The sequence below is a fragment of the Octopus bimaculoides genome, chromosome 9, assembly GCF_046866305.1.
Source record: "Octopus bimaculoides isolate indiv1 chromosome 9, ASM4686630v1, whole genome shotgun sequence".
Taxonomy (NCBI): domain Eukaryota; kingdom Metazoa; phylum Mollusca; class Cephalopoda; order Octopoda; family Octopodidae; genus Octopus; species Octopus bimaculoides.
In genome coordinates this window covers 57,420,190-57,442,235 of record NC_142936.1, presented here as the reverse complement: position 1 = coordinate 57,442,235, position 22,046 = coordinate 57,420,190, and the positions used below count along the sequence as shown (strand labels likewise).

The following is a 22,046-nucleotide window of genomic DNA, read 5'->3' as shown; positions in this document are numbered from 1 at the left end:
ACAAACTTACTTGTACTTATGCATATATGACTTATTCTGTTTTTTTCTCTCTCTTCCAGTCGCAATTTGTATGGTGAAAACACAATTCCTATCCACGTAACACCCATCATTGTTTTATTATTTAAAGAGGTATCTATCTCTCTCTCTCTCTCTTTATTTCTCCACTCTGCCAAATTGCAGCTTGCAGGCAAACAAGTAAAGCATGTACATTGAGTATGTGTGTTTGATAATATTTACAACACTAGCACTGCTTATAGTCCATATTTGGATTTATTCTTGTGTACGTATCATTGGGGCATACCAGCAAATGATTTTTTTTACATTATTTACACATAGTCATGGACTGGTGAAATATCTATGTCCATCAATTCTGAATGGGATTTGGGGTGAGTTGTCTTGTCTGTCTGTGACTTTCAGGTGTTTTAACACTTCCATGGAGTCACCTCTGCCGTGCCATCTTGCAACCTACCAGCAAACAAGCAAGATACTTACTTTGAGCATGTGTTTGATAATACAACACTAGCACTACTTATTACTCACATTTGCATATATCTATGCATCTATCTATCTATCTACCTACCTACCTACCTACCTTCCTTCCTTCCTTCCTTCCTTCCTTCCTTCCTTCCTTCCTCCCTTCCTTCCTTCCTCCCTCCCTCCCTACCTCCCTCCCCTCTTCCTTCCTTCCTTCCTTCCTTCCTTCCTCCCTCCCTCCCTCTCTTCCTTCCTTCCTTCCTTCCTTCCTTCCTTCCTCCCTCCCTCCCCCCCTCTATAAGCTATCACCTCATTGAAATCTTGAAGCTACGAGATAATGCATGATTGATTTAAAACAATGTGAATAAATAATCATTACATCTGACTGAGTAATCAGAATGCTTAAGGGTTAATGAAGTTCAGTGCAATAACCTAGAATAAGAGCTCCAGTTATATTTTTGATGCTCACGGCAGGGCAATAGATTGGCCGAGTCATTAGAGCATCAGATAAAATGCCTTGTATTTTGGCTCGGTGTATTCTGAGTTCAAATCATGGCATGGTCAGCTTTGCTTTTCATCCTTCAGTAGGGCATCAAACAAGATGCATTATACTATCTGCTGCAGCTTTTGCCTGCTGAGTTCAGATTCTGCTGTGGTTTACATATTTGGTACATTTAGTTTTAATGCTATCCTTTAGCCCTTGGGTACCATTTGTAGGTTTCACTCTGTTTCAAGCATTCAAGCTAGATCTGCAGTTTGAAGATATTTTACTTAACAAGTCATTCATCACTATTTTGACAAATACGATTTAGCCTGTGCTTTCCTGAGGAGGTGAAATAAAACTGAAACCTGTCTAGAGTTACCTTCCATCCTTGCCAGAAATAAGGGTTTCAAATTTTGGCACAGGACCAGCAGTTTTTGAGTGTTGGGTGGGGGTAAGTTAATTATATTGACCCCCAGTAATTGACTGGTACATATTTTATTGACTCCAACAGGATGAAAGGCAAAGTCAGCCTCAATGGAATTTGAATTCAGAATGTATAAACAGATGAAATGCTGCAAAACATTTTGTCTGGCATGCTAATAGTTTTGGCAAGTCACTACCTTATCCTTGCCAGAAATACTGACATTAATAATAGCCATTGACTATCATCATTTAAAAAAAAAATTACATATGGTTTTCCTCTGGCATTAACTATTCATATGAGCAAGTTAACTGTCTCCTCGCAACATGTGATCGGATTAGAATTTTGAATTTGAAATTGAGAAATGTGAGGAATTTGATGGATATAGTTTATATATTCAATCTTTTTGTCTAGCACAATGTTCTTACAATTTCTAGTTGGTGGTAATCATGTATAGTACTATTTATTTCCAGTTTGTTCTTTATTGCTATCAGAATTAAATATGTTAATACTAATTTGACATTAATATACAACTCCGGTACTTGTCTGGTAGTTTATCACCTTTGGATAGATGAATGGTAAAGTTGTTCTCAGCGTGATTTGAACTTACAGCATAAAGAGCTAGAAGAAATGCTTCAAGGCATTTTATCCAATGCTATAATGATTCTGCTAACTTGCTGCTGTTATTGTGTAACAAATAATAATAATATTAATAATAATAATAATAATAATGATAATAACGGTTTCAAATTTTGGCATAAAGCCATTTTGTAGGGAGTGGGTAAATTGATTATGGCAACCCCAGTGTTCAACTGGTACTTATTTTATCGAGCCTAAAAGGATGAAAGACAAAGTCAACCTTGGTGGAATTTGAACTCAGAATGTAAAAGCAGACAAAATGCCACTAAGCATTTTGCACTTTGTGCCAATGATTCTACCAGTTTGCTATCTCAATAATATTAATAATAATAATAACCCTTTTTTACTATAGGCACAATACCTGAAATTTGGGGGAGGGGATAGACGATTATATCAACTCCCAGTGTTTCACTGGTACTTAATTTATCAATCCCCAAAGGATGAAAGGCAAAGTTGACCTCAGCAGAATTTGAACACAGGACGTAGCGACGGGTGGAATACCGCTAAGCATTTCGTCCAGCACACTAACGATTCTGCCAGCTCACCACCTTTCTCCTATAGCCACTGGGCCTGAAACTGGGAGAATGGTGATACGATTATATAGACCCTATTGCTCAACCGATACTTATTTTACCAACCCTCAAAGGATGACAAGCAAAGTCGACCTTAGCGAAATTTGAACTCAGAATGTAAGGACAGACGAAATGCATCTAAGCATTTCACCCGGCATGCTAACAATTCTGCCAGCTCACCACCTTAATAATAATAATAATGATTTCAAATTTTGCCACAAGGGCAGCCATTTTGAGGGAGGGGATGAGTCGATTACACTGACCCCAGTGTTGAACTGGCACTTATTTTATCGACCCTGAAAGGATGAAAGGCAATGTGGACCTTGGCAGAATTTGAACTCTGGAGTAACAGGTGAAATACCACTAAGCATTTTGTCCAGCATGCTAACGATTCCCCCCAGCTCATTGCCTTAATAATAATAATAATAATAATAATAATAATAATAATAATAATAATAATAATAATAATAATGATAACAATGAAGTTGTCATTCTTACTGCAGTTGTTTAATGTTCTCACTATAACATTTCTCTTTTCCTTTCTCTCTTTTTTTGTAGATCCTCAGTCCATTTTATGTATTCCAGTTATTCAGTATCATCCTGTGGATGATAGATCAGTATATCTACTATGCCTCCAGTATACTCGTCATCTCTGTTGTGTCCATAAGTACTGCCATTTACCAAACAAGAAAAGTAAATTTGCATTTTTATTTCCCTTCTTATGATACTCTTGTCTCTGCTATCTTGTCAGATATTAAATAGATGTTTGTAGTTGAGGGGAGAAAGAGCAGTGATAGATTACATAAATAAAGACAGCACTGAAAACCTAAAGTGCCTGCACAGTACACAAAATAAAACATCAAGAGGGACAGAAAAATAAACAGTAAAAGAGATAGCTATAAAGAGGAAAGTGTGCATAAGTATATCAGGAGCAGTGTTGGGGAATTTTGGGAGGCAAGAAATTTCTGAAGGGTGTAGTGTCTTGACAGCTAACAACCAATGCAAGTAGTTCATTCCATGCTTTGACCTTTCTGAGCTTGAAAAAATTTGTTTATAAAATCATGATCTGTTTTTAGTTAATTGACTGATGATATGAGCTCACTTTTTTTTAAACAGAAGATAATGCTGGCCATTTTCCACATTGTGGGATTACACAGTTATTTAGGCGACATTTAAAAAGTAGTGAAAACTGTGCAGGTGAAAGAGCCCACTACATCTGAAAGTTTGAGAAGTAGATAAGAAATACTATGAAGACCAGGAGTAGAATAGTCGTGCATAGGCTTGAGGTGGCGTTGCAGTATTGGAAGAGTAAATTGAACCGATGTTATGTAATTTGATGTTATTGGTAGTGAAATGCGAAGGGAGATAAGTAAGTGCACAAGTCTTAAATTCGGGCCTTTAATTCACTTACTATGTGTGTTTTTAATGAATATAAAGAAGGAAAATATTCAATAATTACAGAAGTTAAAGAAGAAATATTTGATAAGTAAACTATTTAGATTTTAGTTTGATATCATATCTCTGTAATATTTTTAATTTTCTTTCAGTAAATATTTTATAATATTTTTCTCAAATAAACTCTCTTTATTAAATTAAATGTTTTTTAAGATCCCCCCCCTCCTTTTTTTTTACCACATTTTCTCTTGAAATATTTCAAAATTCGAGTTTGATATTTTCACGTTATGGCATTTGGTGTTCTGAGTTTTTGGTTATTCAATCTTTCAATATTCTGAATTTTCAGTCAGTTGAAGTTTGAGCTTCTTGCATTCCAAACCATACACATACATGGTGGATGTCAACTCGTGACTGAGTAAGACCACTTAGCAACCTCAGTAAGACCATGTCAATATTCCAATGTATGCATATATATATATATATATGTTGTATACTGACTCTCTCTGTTGTAAATGTAGTGAGCCAGAGACAGGGCTGTTGGATACCTGTATCCAATGATTACTGTTATCCTCTGATGGCAATGTAAAATGAATATATAATAATAGGCATGGTTGTATGATGAGAAGCTTGGTAGTCCAACCACATGGTTTCAGGTTCAGTCCTACTGCATGGCCAGTTGAAGCTTTGTGAGAGGATTTCATTGATAGAAATTGAAAGAAACCCTCACTTGTAAATGCCCTTCTGTATTTTGAGAAGTACCCTCATTCCTGTGGATGAAAGTGATTCTGGAGAGAGTGACAAAAACATCAGTGGGATGTCTATTATAATAGGATCTGTCAAAATTAACCTTTAACACACTGTAGGTGCATCCTGTCACCATATGTGTTTTCTCCCCTGTAGTAACAGAGCAGTGGCAGGAGAAACAATTCTAGGGGGAATGAAGTGTGCTAAAGGTTAATTGTTTACCAATAATTAAATAAACAAAGCAGTTTTTCATAGCTATTTTATTACAGTTTGCTTCCCTTATCTAACTTCCTTCACATGAACTGGTAGAAGAGCTGCTTTGACAGCCTGTTGTCCTGCATGCAGATGAGGTGTCCGGGCATTAATAATATGGTTTCAAATTTTGCCACAAGGGTAGTCATTTTGGGGGAGGAGATGGGTCGATTACATTGACCCCAGTGTTTCATTGGTACTTAATTTATTGACCCTGAAAGGATGAAAGGCAAGGTTGACCTTAGTGGAATTTGAACTCAGAACAGAGCAATGGGTGAAATACCGCTAAGCATTTCGTCCAGCATGCTAACAATTCTGCCAGCTCACCGCGTTTCAGACATTAGTAACATACCAGGTGTTTCTAGTTGTGGTGGTTCGGTATCCCTTCCTTGAAAGTTCTGGATTAATATCTCACTTAAGGAAGAAGTGGATATCAATAAGCTGAGGTAATTGTTTATTGTAAAACTCTTTATTATTATTATTTTTTTTTTTTTCTATACAGATGCAGCGTGCTCTCCGTAACACCATCCATTCTTCTGCTATAGTCACAGTATGCAGAGATAACAGTAAGTTGATCCTCATTTTGTTCACATTGTCTCTTAAATTTGCTGGGTTTTCTTTTTCCATCCCCCCTCTCTGCATATTTATCCCCAGTTACTTCCCTTCCCCAAGCAGCTTCCACTTATTCTTACCTCTTTCTTAATCTTCAACACTCAACACTTTTCCCTCAGTCCCACATTCTCTTGCTTCCAGTCTATCATCTTCTCTAAACACTGCTTAACTCCATTGTCCAACCTCAACTTAAATTCTTTTCTCCAACTTTCAGTTCTGTCGAATCTTGCCCAGCTTGTTCTTTCTGTTTGTTTGTATTGCTGTTTTGATTTCTGTTTTTTTTTTTTTTTTTTTTTTTTGCGGGGAATCAAGATTCTATTTACATCAGTTATTTAAAAAACAAATCTTAATTTGCCAATAACATTTATTAAATGTTAAATATCTATTTCTAGCTATTAATATATTTAATTTCTATTTTATTTTATTCTTTGCCCTATTATTTTTTTTTTTTCAAATCTGAAGAATATTTCTTCTGCGTGTTGCTGCAATTATGCATGGTTCTCCAATCACTCATAAAAGCCCTTCTGTATTTTGAGAAGTACCCTCATTCCTGTGGATGAAAGTGGTTCTGGAGAGAGTGACAGAAACTTCAGTGGAATGTCTATTATAATAGGATCTGTCAAAGTTAATTGTTTACAAACAATTAAATAAACAAAGCAGTTATTCATAACAATTTTATTACAATTTGTTTTCCCCATCTAACTTCCTCCACCTGAACAAGTTTATGTCTTTGCTCCTGTTGTAGTCATATATACATTTATCTTATGAACTTGCTACTCTTAAAGTCATATATATGAGTATCATAGAACCAATTTATGATTGTCTTATATACTTATTACTCTTACAGTCACATAGGCCTATCTTATATATTTACTATTCATTGGCCATATAGGATTGTCATACATTTACTACTCATCAGTCATATAAAAGTATCATGTATTTATTACTCTTACATACAGTCATACATGACTGTTCTTTTAAATAGTTACTACTCATCATATAGTCATATCATATATCACCTACTCTTACCATCATATAGGAGTGTCGTACATTTAGTACTCATCATTCACACAAGAGTATCATATATTTGCTATAGTCATATATATATATATATATATATGAGTGTCTAATATTTATTACTCTACTACTCTTACAATCATATTGGGGTTTCATATATATTTACTACAGGTATCGTATGTATATATATATATATATATATATATATATATATGTATATTGTATTATTCAAAGCAGTTTGATTTCAGATTCCAAATACAATTGTTTTGAATTGTACATGTAACTCCCAATAAATGTGTTGAGTGACCTTTCTTTCATTTGTCCATTCAGTTATATATATATATATATATATATCATCAGTTGCGATGGACTGGAGTCCCATCCAGCTGGGGAACACATACGCCATTGAAACTGGGAAATATATATATATATATATATATATATATATATATATATATATATATATATATATATATGTTTATATTTATATATGTATATATTTATGTATATATATATATATATATATATATATATATATATATATATATATATATATATATATATATACACATATATATATACACATATATATATATATATGTGTGTGTGTGTGTGTGTGTAGGGTAGCACAAAAGCCACACACCAGTAAAATAACACTTTGCCATAACATCTTCATGTTTGTTGATGCACCACCTTAACCACACTTTTCCTCATTATTAGGGTGGTGTGTGACTTTTGTGTCACCCTACACACACATACACACACACACACACACACACACACACACACACACTTCTATATGTACTATTCATCGGTCACACAAGAGTATGCTTTATATATTTACTATATTTATGGATTTATGGGAGTATCATATATATTTATTACACTTATAGTTATATAGGAGTATGATTTATTTAATTAGTACTCTGACTATCATTTAGTAGTATCTTGCAGTTTTTTAGTCTTTCTATTTTAAAAGTATTTCTACTCATAAGTGTTTCACATAATTTTAGCTAGATAATTAGATGTCTTTCAACTTTGAGATACACAACTTTGTTTATCTTTCCCAAGCCTGTGAAGTGATATGTTCTTTAATCCTCAACTGTGTGCATGCATATGCGTGTGTGTGTGTGTGTGTGTGTGTATATATATATATATATATATATATATATATACACACATATACACCAAATATCTATTAGTATATATATATCTATGATGTATGCATAAATGTATCTATCTATTTATCGATCTAACAAGAATATCTATAAACACAGAAAATGTAACCACCAAAGATTTTTAGAGAATATAGCTATACGAAATAGTATGGTAGTGATGGTTTTTATGTTAGGCACAATGCCAAAGATTTGCAGGAGGTTCCCAGTTGATTAAATCAACTCCCGTACTTGACTGGTACTTACGAAAATAATAAAATGAATTAGGAAACAGCCTTGGTATTTTGTGCCAATGTCTGGAGTTATTGGTAAATTATTTTAAGCATATTATGTAATGTTGCTTTTTTTAAACATATATTAAAGTTGTTTGTTTCTCTTTACTGTAATAACTGTCTTCATAAATCTTACTCTTGAGCAATGAACAAGGTTGTTTATTTCTCTGTAAATTATTTCAAGTTATTTTAGTTTAGTTTTTGGCATGCTTTCTGTTAAATAGTGCAACTTGGCTAATTTAGAGGATTTATGTTTGAAATATGCAGCTGGATTTACAACAGTGCAGGAAAAGTTGAATAATGTCATCACTATTATTGGTTATCGTGTATGCTCTTCCATGCTTGCATAGGAAAGGCAGAATTTGTTGAGGCAGGTTTTCTGTGGTCAGATGCCCTTCCCGTTGATGATCATTAGTACGTTGGACAGAATGCTTGGCAATGTTTCTTCCAGCTCTTTATATTCTGGGTTCAAATTCCGACAAAATCAATTTCACCTTTCATACTTTTGGAGTTGATAAAATAAATACCAGTTAAGCACAGGGGTTGATGTAATTGACTTACCCACTCCACTAAAATTGCTGGACTAGTGGCAAGATTTGAAACTATTATTCTAATTATTATTGTTATTATTATTATTAGGCCTAGTGGTTAGAGTGTTGCACTCATGATTGCCAGGTTGAGGTTTCAATTCCTAGATCAGATGGTGCATTGTGTCCTTGAGCAAAACACTTCATCTCATGTTGCTCTGGGATCACTTAGATACCTGACGCATGGTAAGCTGTTGAGACAGCATTGATTTAATGGAGAGAGTGAGCTAATGTTACAGCACATACATTTGATCTCTATAAACAAATCATTTGTGCAGGTTATTCAGCAAAAGCCGAACACTTACATGTCATCTTCAATAGGAGAGTTCATCATCATCATCATCATTATCACTATTATCATTATTATTATTATCATCATTATTATTATTATTATGATTATGATCATTATCATTATTATTATTATTATTATTATTATTATGAAGGTGAAGGCAGTGAGCTGGCTAAATCATTAGCACACTGGAAGGAATGCTTAGCAGTATTTTGCCTGCTGTTACATTCTGAGTTCAAATTCCGCCAAGGTCGACTTTGCTTTTCCTCCTTTCGCAGTCAATAAATTAAATACCTGTGAAACACTGGGGTCGATGTAGTCGACCAGTCCCCTCCCTGAAAATTTCAGACCTTGTGTCTATAGTAGAAAGGATTATTATTATCATTAAGGTGGCGAGCTGGCAGAATTGCTTAACAGCATTTTGTCCATCTTTATGTTCAAATAGTGTTGAGGTCAACTTTACCTTTCAGTCTTTCAGGGTTGATAGCATAAGTACCAGTTAAGTACTGGGGTCAATGTAATCAACTACCTCACTCCCTGCAAATTTCAGGCTATGTGCCTATAGTAGAAAGGATTATTATTATTATCATTATTATTACTATTATTATTGTGGAGGTGTGTGGTTTAGTGGTTAGGGTGTTGGACTCATGATCATAAGATTGTGGTTTCGATTCATGGACCGGGCACTTCATTTTACGTTGTCCCAGTCCACTCAGATGGTAAAAACAGCTAACCTGTGACAGATCAGCTTCCTGTCCTGGTGGGGAATATATATGTCACTGAAACTGGGAAACTAACCTTTATGAGCCTAGCATGGCTCAAGAAGGAAACATTTATTTTATTATTATTATTAAAAGGTACAATTGCTGTGAGGTTAAGGTGATGAACTATTGACAATATAAAATCATAAGTTCAAATCTTCCTTCAGTTGTTGTACTTTGCTCTTGAGCAGGTCTAATCCACTTGACAAATTAAAGATAGTTTGTACTTCTACTTCGCATTTGAAGGGATTAGTTGTAAGAAGAATATCCATACATCTTTAAAGAAAATTACTCTGAGAAGAAACAGTGATCTTGGTCAACAGTCTGTAGAAAATGAAAGTGAATAATAAATGATCACCACCATCCTTTTACTTTCAATTTCTTCCATGCTATCATAGGTTAGGCAAGTTTTCTCAGGTAGTGTTTTATGGCTGGATTCTCTGCCTGTTACCAAACATTTTAGTTGACTTTTACAACATGCAGGCATACAATACCCATTGTAAAACCAAGACACATATAGGTTTCAGATTATATATGTGTATTTGTGTATTGCTATGTGTATGTTTATATATGCATGTGTGTGTGTGTGTTTGAGATTTCTATACATCTTATATTTGCAGAAAAACTTGTGGTTGGGCAGTTTAGCTTAATTGGTCGAGAGCACCACGACGCGTAATCACGGAGGTGTGAGTTCGAGTCTCATGGCTGGCTGCCTACACTTTTTTTTCTGCAAAATAGGGATAGTTTATCCTGTTCAGGCTATATTATTAGCATTATCCTGGATTTGAGAATTTAAAATCCTTTCTTTAACTTTCTAAGACATCTCAACGCTTCTAAAAGCAAACTTCGTTTGTTTGTTTACGTTTATTGTAATTTGAATATATATATATATATATATATATATATATATATATATATATATATATATATATATGTCGATATATGTATAATATATATACATTTACATGCAGATATGTATATATACATATGTGTATTTATCTATATTTGTATATGTGAATATGTATTATATATATATATATATATATATATATATGTGTCAGTGCATATTTATATGTATATATTTAGTTTATAGATATACATACATGTGTGTGTGTATAAAGAGGATAGATTGTTAAAGTAACCAAACTTGCTGTCTTCAATTCGGTTTTCATTCTTCTCATAAATGTTGGATAATAACCAATAGCGTGCGTTTGTGAATACAAGTGATCGAAATGGAGTTCTTCCAGATCTCTGGAATTATGTTACTCAACAGGATGTGTAACTTGGCAATGAAGGATTCTCTTTAGGTCAAGCTTCTACTTTTCTGCCTCGAGCGATCACAGCTCTGGTATTATGTACATGAGATTAGAATGTTCACAGGGAAGAATTGCAAGACAAATTTTTGAAGCTGAGCCAACCAAAAGGAGACCTCAGGGTTGACTAAGAATGAGATGTTGGGTATACTCTCATGACCCTTTTAGGAATAATGGGTAGAGAAAACAGTTGGATGGATGAATAGTTTGTGAATTTAATGCTTTAGCAAAGAAACTCTGCTTTCACTAATTCATTAGCTCATCTGAAACTAAATATTTTTTGTCTCAGATGAGCTAACAAATTAAGAAAATTTGTTGTTTCATTACTAAAGCATTATATCTGTGAAATATAATTATTTGTTCTACAGCTGTCTTTAACTCATATAGAACCCATTTTAGCCATTTGGTCTTCCTTATCTTTGATTCAAAAAATCTATGAGTGTGTGTGTTTGTGAAACTTTATACTAAAATTATTTATTTGCGCTTTAATTAGTTGCCTCTTTCTATTCAAATATATTTATTACTTTATTATTTATCTTTCCTTAATATTTTCAACTAACAGTGTATCCTTACCGACTAGACGTTTTTCTTTTAATGTTATTCAGTTAGTGGTTTACTCAAAATAATCTAATTAATCCTACCTGTATTGGGACACATGACCCTTCTAACTACAATCAATGCTAAGACCAAACTGGGTTGAATAAATTACATTTGCCTTTCATCCTAACAGGGTTGATAGGGTAAAGTACCAATCAAATACTGGAGTTCAACGTCATCAGATGTTCCCTGCTTTGAAATTTGTGACCTTGTATCTATATGTAAGAAATCATCATCATCATCATCATCAACATCATCATAATTACTACTACTACTACTACTACTACTACTACTACTACTACTACTACTACTACTGCTACTACTACTACTGCTGCTGCTGCTGCGGTGGCGAGCTGGCAGAATCATGAGCACACCAGGCTAAAATACTTAATGACATTTTGTTCATCTTCACATTCTGAGTTCAAATTCTGTCAAGGTTGACTTTACCTTTCATGCTTTTAGGGTGGATAAAATAAGTACCAGTTGAACACTGGGGTTAATGTAATTGACTTAGCCCCTCTCCCACAATTACTGGCTTTGTGCCTTTAGTAGAAAGGATTATCATCATCATCATCATCATCATCATCATCATTATTATCATTATTATTATTATTATCGTCATCATCATAGCAGGCATTGTTGTGTTGTGGTATGTTCTTCATAAACTAATTTTCTGAACAGGTTTCAATTCTCACTTTGGACTATTTTGCTTACCACCTGTTGTAAAACCCTTAACTTTCCAATTTTATATTATAAATTTTAGTCTCTTAGCTTAATTTTAATTATTATTATTATCATTATTATTATTATTATTATTATTATTATTGTTCCTAGCATCATCATCCTTTTTATTATTGTCACAACTACTTCTAGTACTACTACTACTGCTATACTACTACTACTACTACTACTACTGAAATTTTTAGGGAAACTAAGAATTCTAATGATATTGAAAATAACAACAACAAAAACAACTTTAATATATCTCTTACCAGAATTCCACTGAAATCCACAGGAAGAATCCGAACTTGCAGGTCCGAGCTCATCCCCCGTGGATGAGCCACCTGGGTATGGAAGCGCGGTGGGGTTCTCGATATGAGTCTGTCAGTCGAGAGCCTGGCTGGCGACTAAGCAAGTCGGGACCCAGTACCCAGGGGTATAACTGGGTACATTGTCTTCTACAACCAAAGGCTCCTTAGAATCTGTTAAGGTGAAAACAAAGAGTAAAGCTAAAGTGTAAAGTGAACAAAGCAAAGGTTCTTGGTTCTGGAATTGGTTAAATTTTTTTGTTTCTTTCATTTCTTCCATAATTCTTCTTCCCTGCAAACAAATGGTGCTTAGATCACTAATGATTTGGCCAATAACTGTTTTGTCTATGTATATGTATGTATTCCTGTCTATCTGTCAGTCTGTCTCTGTGCATGCATGTACACATACATGCATGTGTTCAGGTGTGTGTGTGTGTGTGTATATATATATATATATATATATATATATATATAAAATATATATTTGTTTATGTGTGTATGTACATACTCTTTATATATGTTCAAGCCAGTGGACTGTGGCTGTGCTGTAGCATGGCTTTGAAAATGTATCATGTAAAATATACATGTATTTATATGCATATGAACCACATGCATTCACACACCCACACACCCACACACACTCTTTTGTAGAAGCAATAATATCGAGAACTCATTGAATCCTTAAAAACTGAAAGGAGAAATTAATAGTTAAAATATTATTCAGTGTAAATACACACACACACACACACACACATGCATGCATGCACACAGACTCACACACAAGTTCACTCACACATGTATAGTGCCAAAGATTCCAGCGTCACCATCAAAATACAGAGCAGATACTGCAACACCTTGGGTTTCAAGGGCATACAGCTCTTCAATATCCTTTCAAAATGCCTGAGCGATTTGCATGGTGTGGATGTAGGTGTCTTCCAAACAAAACTGGATCTCCTCCTGTCAAGTTTCCGGATGAGCCTACTTCACGGCAGGAAGCACAAATGAGGGCAGCATCATCAAACTCCCTCATTCATCAAATGCCACATATCAGAGGCATTTTCAAATAATGGTGTAGCCCAGCCAACAGTAGTGCCCCAGCATGACCGCAGCTTTAAAACTGAAACACTTTAAAGAATTTAAGGAGTATATGAAGAGGATTCTTCTCTCCTTATTTCTTAATTCTCATCATTACCTGTTCAAATATAGTAACACATACATATATTTTGAACTTATGAGACATTTTATTCTATAGCTCTGGCTACACCCAAGACACATACATTGAAAACCCTAACATCACAGTTTTAACTCAAGAATGCATCTCCAGAACTGCATTTTATCTTCTTTCCCCTACCACCAACAAATATATCATCAGTTAAATATGCACCATTGAATGGATATGAACATACACACAAATACAAATATTTATACATATGTACATATAGATATTCATATGTAATATTAATACAATATACAAAAATTACTATTTGGTAATCTTATAAATCAATGACTCACTGAAACCATTTTGTCCACTTTCTTCCTGAAATGGTTCCTCAGAAAATTAGGAAATGTTTTCTATTTCCTGTGAGTCTTCAGCTATTTTGTTTTTTTGTTTTCAAGTTGTTCTCTCCTTTTCTTGCCTGTTGCATTGTCAGGTAAGTAATGAGATAAGAGATTGTGTTGCATGTTTATTATCAAAGACACAGCAATGTCTTCACTGTCATCGTCATCATCATTGTCGTCGTCGTTGTCATCATCGACAGTCAACAGCAGAAGCAGAAACCTAATGGGTGGAGATGGTAGAAAGTCACAAGACACTTCAGTTGAGAAACCAACTGCTCATCAGATTATCCATTGTAACACTTGAATATTAACTGAGAATTATTTTTATCATACATGAGTGATACTCTCTGGATGGCATTTAATACGATGGGAGGTAACTGTTTTCTCACAGTGTGAGGTGGGATTAGAAATTTGAATGCAAAATCTTAAGAGTATGAAAAGGATACAAAGGGTTCACATATATAAATATATATAATTTAATTTTTTCCCCCCTAAAACTATGATAAAGTTCTTATAAATTTCTTGTTAGTGGTAATCATGTATAGTACTATCTCATCTTTTTTAGAAATTATTGGAAAAACAAAAAACAAGACAAAAACAAAAATCCCACGAAAAAAAGTTACTCTAATTAATTATTTAATTATGCACTATAAAGTGTTTTTGGATAATTGCAATTTTAATATAAGATATTTTCTTTTTTGGTAAATATACAATTTTAATCTCTCTCTAAAAAGTAAAACAAATTGCTACATCACAAGACTTAATCTTTCCATGAGCAGAAAATATGGGCTCGGTCTAACTAGTTTCTAGTCTTTTAGACTGTCATCAGGGAAAGAATACCTATATTCCGTCTGCAGAGAGATCAAAGTGTATAGTGCATTAATAATTAGTTATGTTTTCCTTGTTTGCATCATTATCAGCATCTTTCTCATCATCATCATCATTATCACTATGTCCATCAGTACACCGTCTTGGTGGGAGGAAAATGTTAGATGCTTAGAAGTAGAACAATCACTCCCATTGAATGTAAACATTTTTCTATGTTTAGTTTTGGTGTGGCACAATAAGAAAGAGACAGGGCTCTGTGACATCATAGACACAATCTTCACACTTCTATTTTCTTTTTTAAAAACTTTAGTTTCCTGTCTTCCTCACTTTTTAGTTCCATTTAAAATTTTCTCCCACTTCAGGCAATTAGATTTCCTGGCAGTAACTTGACATGTCATGCTTTGAGAAAAACCAGTTCTCTGTCTATCCATGATATCATCCAAGGTACCCTCCTCTAGTTTTCTAGTTATTCACCACATTTCTTCAATAAGCATGCTTTATGCTTTTTGCATCACTAGCATGTACTTTTGATCAGTGTATGTGTCTGTGTGTATGTATGCATGTTTGTGTGTGTGTGTGTGTGTGTGCGTGTGCGTGTGTGTGTGTATTCATTGTTGTGGATGGAACAGTGGGAATTCCTTTGCGAAACAAAATCCAAATTTACCAGTGGGAACTTAGCTTATGAATGCCATTGGAAAAGTTTCCAACATTACAGTTTATTTTCCCCTTCTATAAAGAGGAAATATCCAATTTTTCATACTTGCATGAGTCAGATGGAATTCATTGATTTTTTGTGGTTAGATGCTTTTCCCATCACTGACCCTCGTTTCTAAGCAAGGTAATGTTTTCCATGACCAGACATATGTTTCGTGGAAGGCTTCAAAACAAACATGTCTTGTATGATAGTTATGCTTATTTACAACCCTCACATGATGTCAAGACAAAGATGGAGACACACACACACACACACACATCATAAGCTTCTTCCAATTTCTGTCTCTCCACTCACAAGGCTTTGGCCAGCTAAGCTGTGGAATTGATCCCGTGACAACATGGCTGGGAAGCAAGTTTCTTAACCACGTAGCCATACCTGTATATGTAAATGTGAGGCATGAACTCCGAAAATAGAAAGATATATAAATTGTAAAAATTTCAAAGAAATTAATCTTCCTTTCTTTGTAAACCAAAATGAATCCTGTTTATGTTAGATCTAGAATAATACTTAGGATATGGGGCAGCAGAATTGGTAGAGCATCAGACAAAATGACTGGCAGTGTTCAGTTATGGCGCCATATGACGAGTTCAAATCCTGCCAAGGTCAACTTTACATTTCACTTTTCTAGGGATTATAAAATCAAGTACCAGTCATATATTAGGAGTGATTTGAGTAACCCCTTCTCAAAAATTTGTGGCTTTGTGCCAATATTTAGAACATGTTGTCAAGATGTCCTTCATAACTCAAATTCTTGACTGCAGCTTATTTCACATACATTTTATTCTTGGGAGTAACCTTTGGTGGTGCCATGTGCACATATATGAATGTGTGTACTTTTATATATTTGTTTGAACAAATATTCATACATCTAGCTTAAAGTAAATACATTTTTCGTCGTATGACCAATTCTGTACTTTCACTAGTTGTACTAGTTGACCTTCCTTTCATTAAAAAAAAAACTCCATTAACTCCTATTATGTAAGTATCTAGTGAAAACAAAGAGGAGCAAAGTGGTTTATGCTAGTGGTACCACACTCATGCTGACAGAGAAGGACTTCATGAGCAGCAGATGCATAGGAGTCATTAACAGTAAGAGCACCTATGAGATGAATTACTTCAAATGTTGGGAAGGATTAACTGTTGTAGCTGACTGCCTCTGTTACCTAGGCTAAACCCTTAATAGTATTTGGGGCGATGATCTGAAAGCTCAGAAGCTAGAGTAAGAAGTGGGTGAGAAACATTCAGAAAGCTTATTACATCTACTAGGAACTAAAAGATTATCTCTTTTTCTTGCAATGAAGAGTAGATTGTATGATGCCTGTGTATGAAGTGTGATGTTTGATTATATTTTATGGTAATGAAGATGCACAAGGATATGCACAAGGTGAGAAGAACTGAAGTGTGCATAGTCTTTTGGATGTGTAGTGTTAGTGTGCATGAAGGAATGGATGTGTAGTGTTAGTGTGCATATGAGTTGAGAGTATAAAACTGGATCTAAGAAGAATTGTATGTAGAGTGCAAGAGAAGAGAATGCATTGGTGCATATGTATAATGTTTGAAGGATGTTAGTTAGGTAGGGAATTGGTGTGCTATCCAAGTGGATGGAATCTGCAATTAAATGTAAAGAATGAAGTCACAAGAATTATGAAAATAAAGAGCAGTGTGAAAGTGGCAAAATTATTGGGTAGAAGCCTTGAGTTGAGTCTATACTGAGAGAAGTTAATAATAAAGTGTACCATAGAAAGTTGTAGGTATAAAATAGAGGTAGGATTTTGAAACCCATGCAGGTGAACATACATGCCAAATACTCTTCATACTCACCAGGAAATGGAATAGATTGACACTTTAAAATATGAAGTTTGTATCATAGAACCAAGGGTGATCTTAGGCTGGTTGGTTACAAACAGGTTAAAGCTAAACCATCTAAAGATGGATGGTAAAGAAAGTGTGAAAGGAAAGTTGTAGGTAACAGTGATGTTTAAAAAATGATTGGATAGAGACCTATAACATATCTTATAGACAACTGGGAGTTGTTTTTTTTGGGGGGGGGGGAACACCTACAGTAAGCCACAGATCATTAGGCAGGGAGGTTCGTGGGGTGGGGGTTGCAATAGATATGTGAAGCTATGATTTTGCTAATTCTAAACATTATAAAATAATAAAGAGAACCTATTAAATCAAGGAGCCCCAAAACTTAAAAAGGACCTTGATAGATAGAGAAAGACTCAGTTAAATTTATATATTTTTTTAATTTAAAAGGGCCCAGTAAATTAATAGAGCTCAGTCATTTTAAAACTCTATTGGATTTCAAAACTTTAAACGAATAAAATAATTATGAATTATTTATTTGATTGCTGTAAATATATTTTAAATAATTTTTAGGTCCAAGCTTTATGCTTCTCTCAGTTTAAGGGTGTCCCCATCAAGCTTGGGGGTTCCTGAGCTGTGGCCCATATTGGTCCCTACATAAATCTGGCCCTGCCAGTAGGTCTGTGGATGTTGTAATGTTTCAACCAGACATGATGGAGTTTAGTATGATGTGATAGATAGGGTCATAAAATCTAAGGTCACATGTTTAGAGGGAATTGAAGAAGGTGCAGAACAAAGCTCAAAGTCACAGATTTAGATTCTTTCTTTTTTCTTTACACTTTATCCTCATCATCACTCCTTCATTTCTCATCTCTCCAGCTGAATTTTTCTTCCCTTTACTTCACTTTAGACCATTGGTTTTTAACCTTTTTAATATCTGGGCCAAATCACAAACCTGGATTTTTTTAGGGGACTGCACCAAAACTGAAGCAAAATGAAAATTTATTGAGGGAAGACCTTCAAGAGCTGTTGGAAGGATGCTTGAGGGCCGCATGAGGCCCTGGGAGTTGCTGTTCAGGACCGCAGCTTTAAACTATTATATTTGTACCTTATCCCCTCTTATAAATTCTTTCTGTCTCTAACTAGATCAAGACTATCTTAGCATTATAATTTCCTGGGAAAAGCACAGTAACATGTAGTGTTTATTTATTGACAGTAAACCACAGCATAGATCAGCTTAGGGTCTCTTAGAACCACAGGTCTAGGTTATTAAATTTTCTTTTTAACATCTACCACCTCATCTATATTATTCTCATGCCCTTTCCTTCACTTAGAACTCTTTATTATCGACAATATTCATGCATTACTTTCTCTTGTCCAGAATAAAAAGTGTCGGTCAAAGGGCGATAATTCACTTATGTTGTAAAAGAGTTATTCACCTTGATGGAAAAATTATGTTTTTTGAATTTGTTTAAATTTTGAGAGAAAAATTTGAACAGAAACTATTGTAGGCATCAAATTCTTGGACCAAGTTATGAAAATTATGGAAAAGATTGTACCTTAATTAACTGGGAAGAGAAAAAAATTAGATGAGATACAGTTCGGTTTTGCATCATGAAGAGTTATTACTGATGTTATTTGTAGGTAAAGGAAAGTATAAGCAATGGATAGGTGTAGAAATTGTTTGTGGTAGGAGAGTGTAGATGTCAGCAATAAGTGAGCTGAGGAGAGGCAGTGGTAGCTACTAGTACAGAAGAAGAAGACAGCAATTTTCCGTGAGATAACCAAGAAGCTATAGATTAGAACTATGACTGGAGCAAAGTTTCACCTAGATGAAACAATATGGTGAAGTATTGCTGTAGATAGAGCCATAAAAACTAAAAAGCTGACCTGGTAAGAAAGTGAGAAAGTAGGAAGTAAAAAGCAGAGCTAGAAAGGAAGCTAGGTTATAAGTTTATATCATGAGGTGAAAAACTGAAACAGGAGGTTTGCTAGTGTTTTGTCTTGAAATGATCAACTGTATGAGGTATGTTGGATTGCAAAGTAGTGTGCTAAGGTGAATAGCGAGATTGTTAAGGAATGGTGCATTTGAAATGACAGTGGTTCGCTTATTCTCATTGATGCTGTGAAGGAAGAAGCTTGGAAAAAGTTACTACAAAAGGCTGCTGAATATGGGACATGATTGAAAAAAAGAACAACTAAACTACCATAAATATACCCAACAGAGGAACAGCTATTGTGATAGACAGCTGTATGAAGGCAGATAGGCCATCAGGTAGAGTTTTTGGGGTACTGAAAATATGTGGCAAAGTAGGTCTGAAGCTAGTCACTCACATAGTTAGCCAAGTAATGCAGGCTAGGTGCCATACCCAATGATTGGCATAAAAGGATAATCATAACCGTTACGATTGCCTGAGATAGAATTATTTAGAATGGTATCAAAGTAATGAACCAAGCTATGGAAATAATAATTTTAGCATAATTGATTAGGAAGAGAATCTGTTTAGGTGAAATTCAGTTATGATTTATGCCAGACCTGTGTAACAGTGATGCTATCTTCCTTATGAAATAAGCACTAGAGAGTAGACAATTAGCTTGTGAGAACCATACAAGCCATGCACAGAGTTGTTGTCAGCAAGATGAATGTTAGCCACAAGTACAGCAACAAATTTAGTGTATAGGTAAGAGCTCACCGGGACTTGGTTCTTGGTCCTCTTCTGTTCCTCCCAGTCCTCCAGGCCACAACTGAGGAGTTTTAGACCAGTTGCCTATGAGAGCTCCTTTTTTGCTTGTGGCATCAATTGTTAAATCTAAATTTGTAATAGAATGAGAAAAGAATTTTCAGGTGTGGAAGCAAAACCTGGAACCACAGAGCTTTAAACTTAACTTTGCAATGACCAAAAGCAGGAAAACAGACTGGACTCTACCCATTTCAGGAAAATGGCCCTGAGTAGCATGTAAAAAAAGTATAAGTTAAAACTCCATGTGGTCAGTAAAAAATATGGACACAAAAGGAGTGCCAAGGAACCACTGGAAGGTTAACAGAGAAAGTAAGCTTTGTATGTGGCAGATGTTCAGGAGCAATAAATTCTAAGAACACATGAGAAATATAGTCATTATCATCATTTTGGCATTCTCTTTTCAATGTTTGAATGGGACAGACAACATTTTTTTCCTATTTAAGGTAATATTTCTCATTGGCTGTACATACTTTCATGGAAGATAAGAAACAACATCATTTGTAGTGCAGTGACATTTACTTACAACCATCACATGATGTTAAGACAAAGAGACACATGCATATGTGGGCTTCTTTCAATTTCTGTCCACCAAATCCATGCACAAGGTTGGCCTGGTGCTATAGTAAAAGATACTTCCCCTAGAAGCCATGTAGTGGAATTGAACCTGAAACCATGTGGTTGTGAAGCGAACTTCTTAGTCTATATATCAATATATAATGTTGAGAATAATCATGCGAAAGCAAGATATGATTATTAGTTTGGAACACCAGGAGAGATTAAGAAAATGGAAATGTGTTAGGCATATCTTGCTTAAGCACATGTTCAGTAAGAGAGATCATAAGAAGTAAGTAAAATGTAGAAGAAAAATGAGAAAAAAAAAGACCCAAAAACTCGAATGTCATGGTGAAATATGTGATTTTCTTTGTCGTGCTGAAAATGGGGTAGGTTGAATGACTGGCAGTGATGTGGATTGAACAAGGTTTCATACATGGAAGATCAATAGACAGTGTAACTGTGCTTACATTATGTTTGTAGATGTGTGTGGTTTTAGCATATGTATGTGTGTGTGTGTGCTTGTGTACCTGTTTGTTTATATGTGTATTTTTCTCAGTGTTATTATTAATTTGCTATTTTCAATGTAATTGTTAATGTGCATATATGTGTGTGTGCATATGTGAGAGACAAAAAAAAAAGTGTAGTGCACATGAGCGAAGACAATGCATTTGATGTGCATGGATTAAAACAGAGGTACAAAATGTGCTGTTCCATCAAAGTGGATGAAACTTGTGGAGGAGAGAAACCTCAGAAGATGTGCGATGAAATAGTGAAGAATGATGTTTACACTGAAAGAGATGACAGAGAGCTTCAAAAAGAAACATGCTCTGCTAGATAAGATTTGCTCTCCCTTGCAAGCATGATGCAGAAAATGTTAAACTAGGGTTAAGGATGGAGGCTAAGAGGCCCTCACACCACTCCCCTCCACCTCTCTCCTGCCACCTCCATAGCACTCTACTGACTTTCTTTCACTCGCCTTTCCTCTACCTCCTTGTCACCCTCTCATCTTTTTCTTATCATCACTCATGCTGTCATATTCACCGTTCCCTCCCAACCATCCTTATCTATATTTTCCTCTCTTTCGTTACAGTGCTTTGAGAAAAGTAGGATGCGTCTCCTTACTGTCACATTTCTGTTAGCTATGACTCCCTCTTCGCCACCCCTAGGTTACTTATGGTCGACATACATCACTCTTCACTTACCATT

The 22,046-nt window shown here is 34.9% G+C and overlaps 1 protein-coding gene across 1 annotated transcript in view; it reads left to right on the top strand.

Moving 5' to 3' along the window:
- The window catches only part of LOC106878814 (polyamine-transporting ATPase 13A3), a 164,873-nt gene that overhangs the window by 76,667 nt on the left and 66,160 nt on the right, over positions 1-22,046 (top strand). The window contains exons 8-10 of the mRNA XM_089357562.1: positions 60-129; positions 3,149-3,283; positions 5,484-5,547. Coding sequence (XP_089213688.1) covers positions 60-129; positions 3,149-3,283; positions 5,484-5,547 — 269 coding nt within the window. The remainder of the gene's footprint in view (positions 1-59; positions 130-3,148; positions 3,284-5,483; positions 5,548-22,046) is intronic.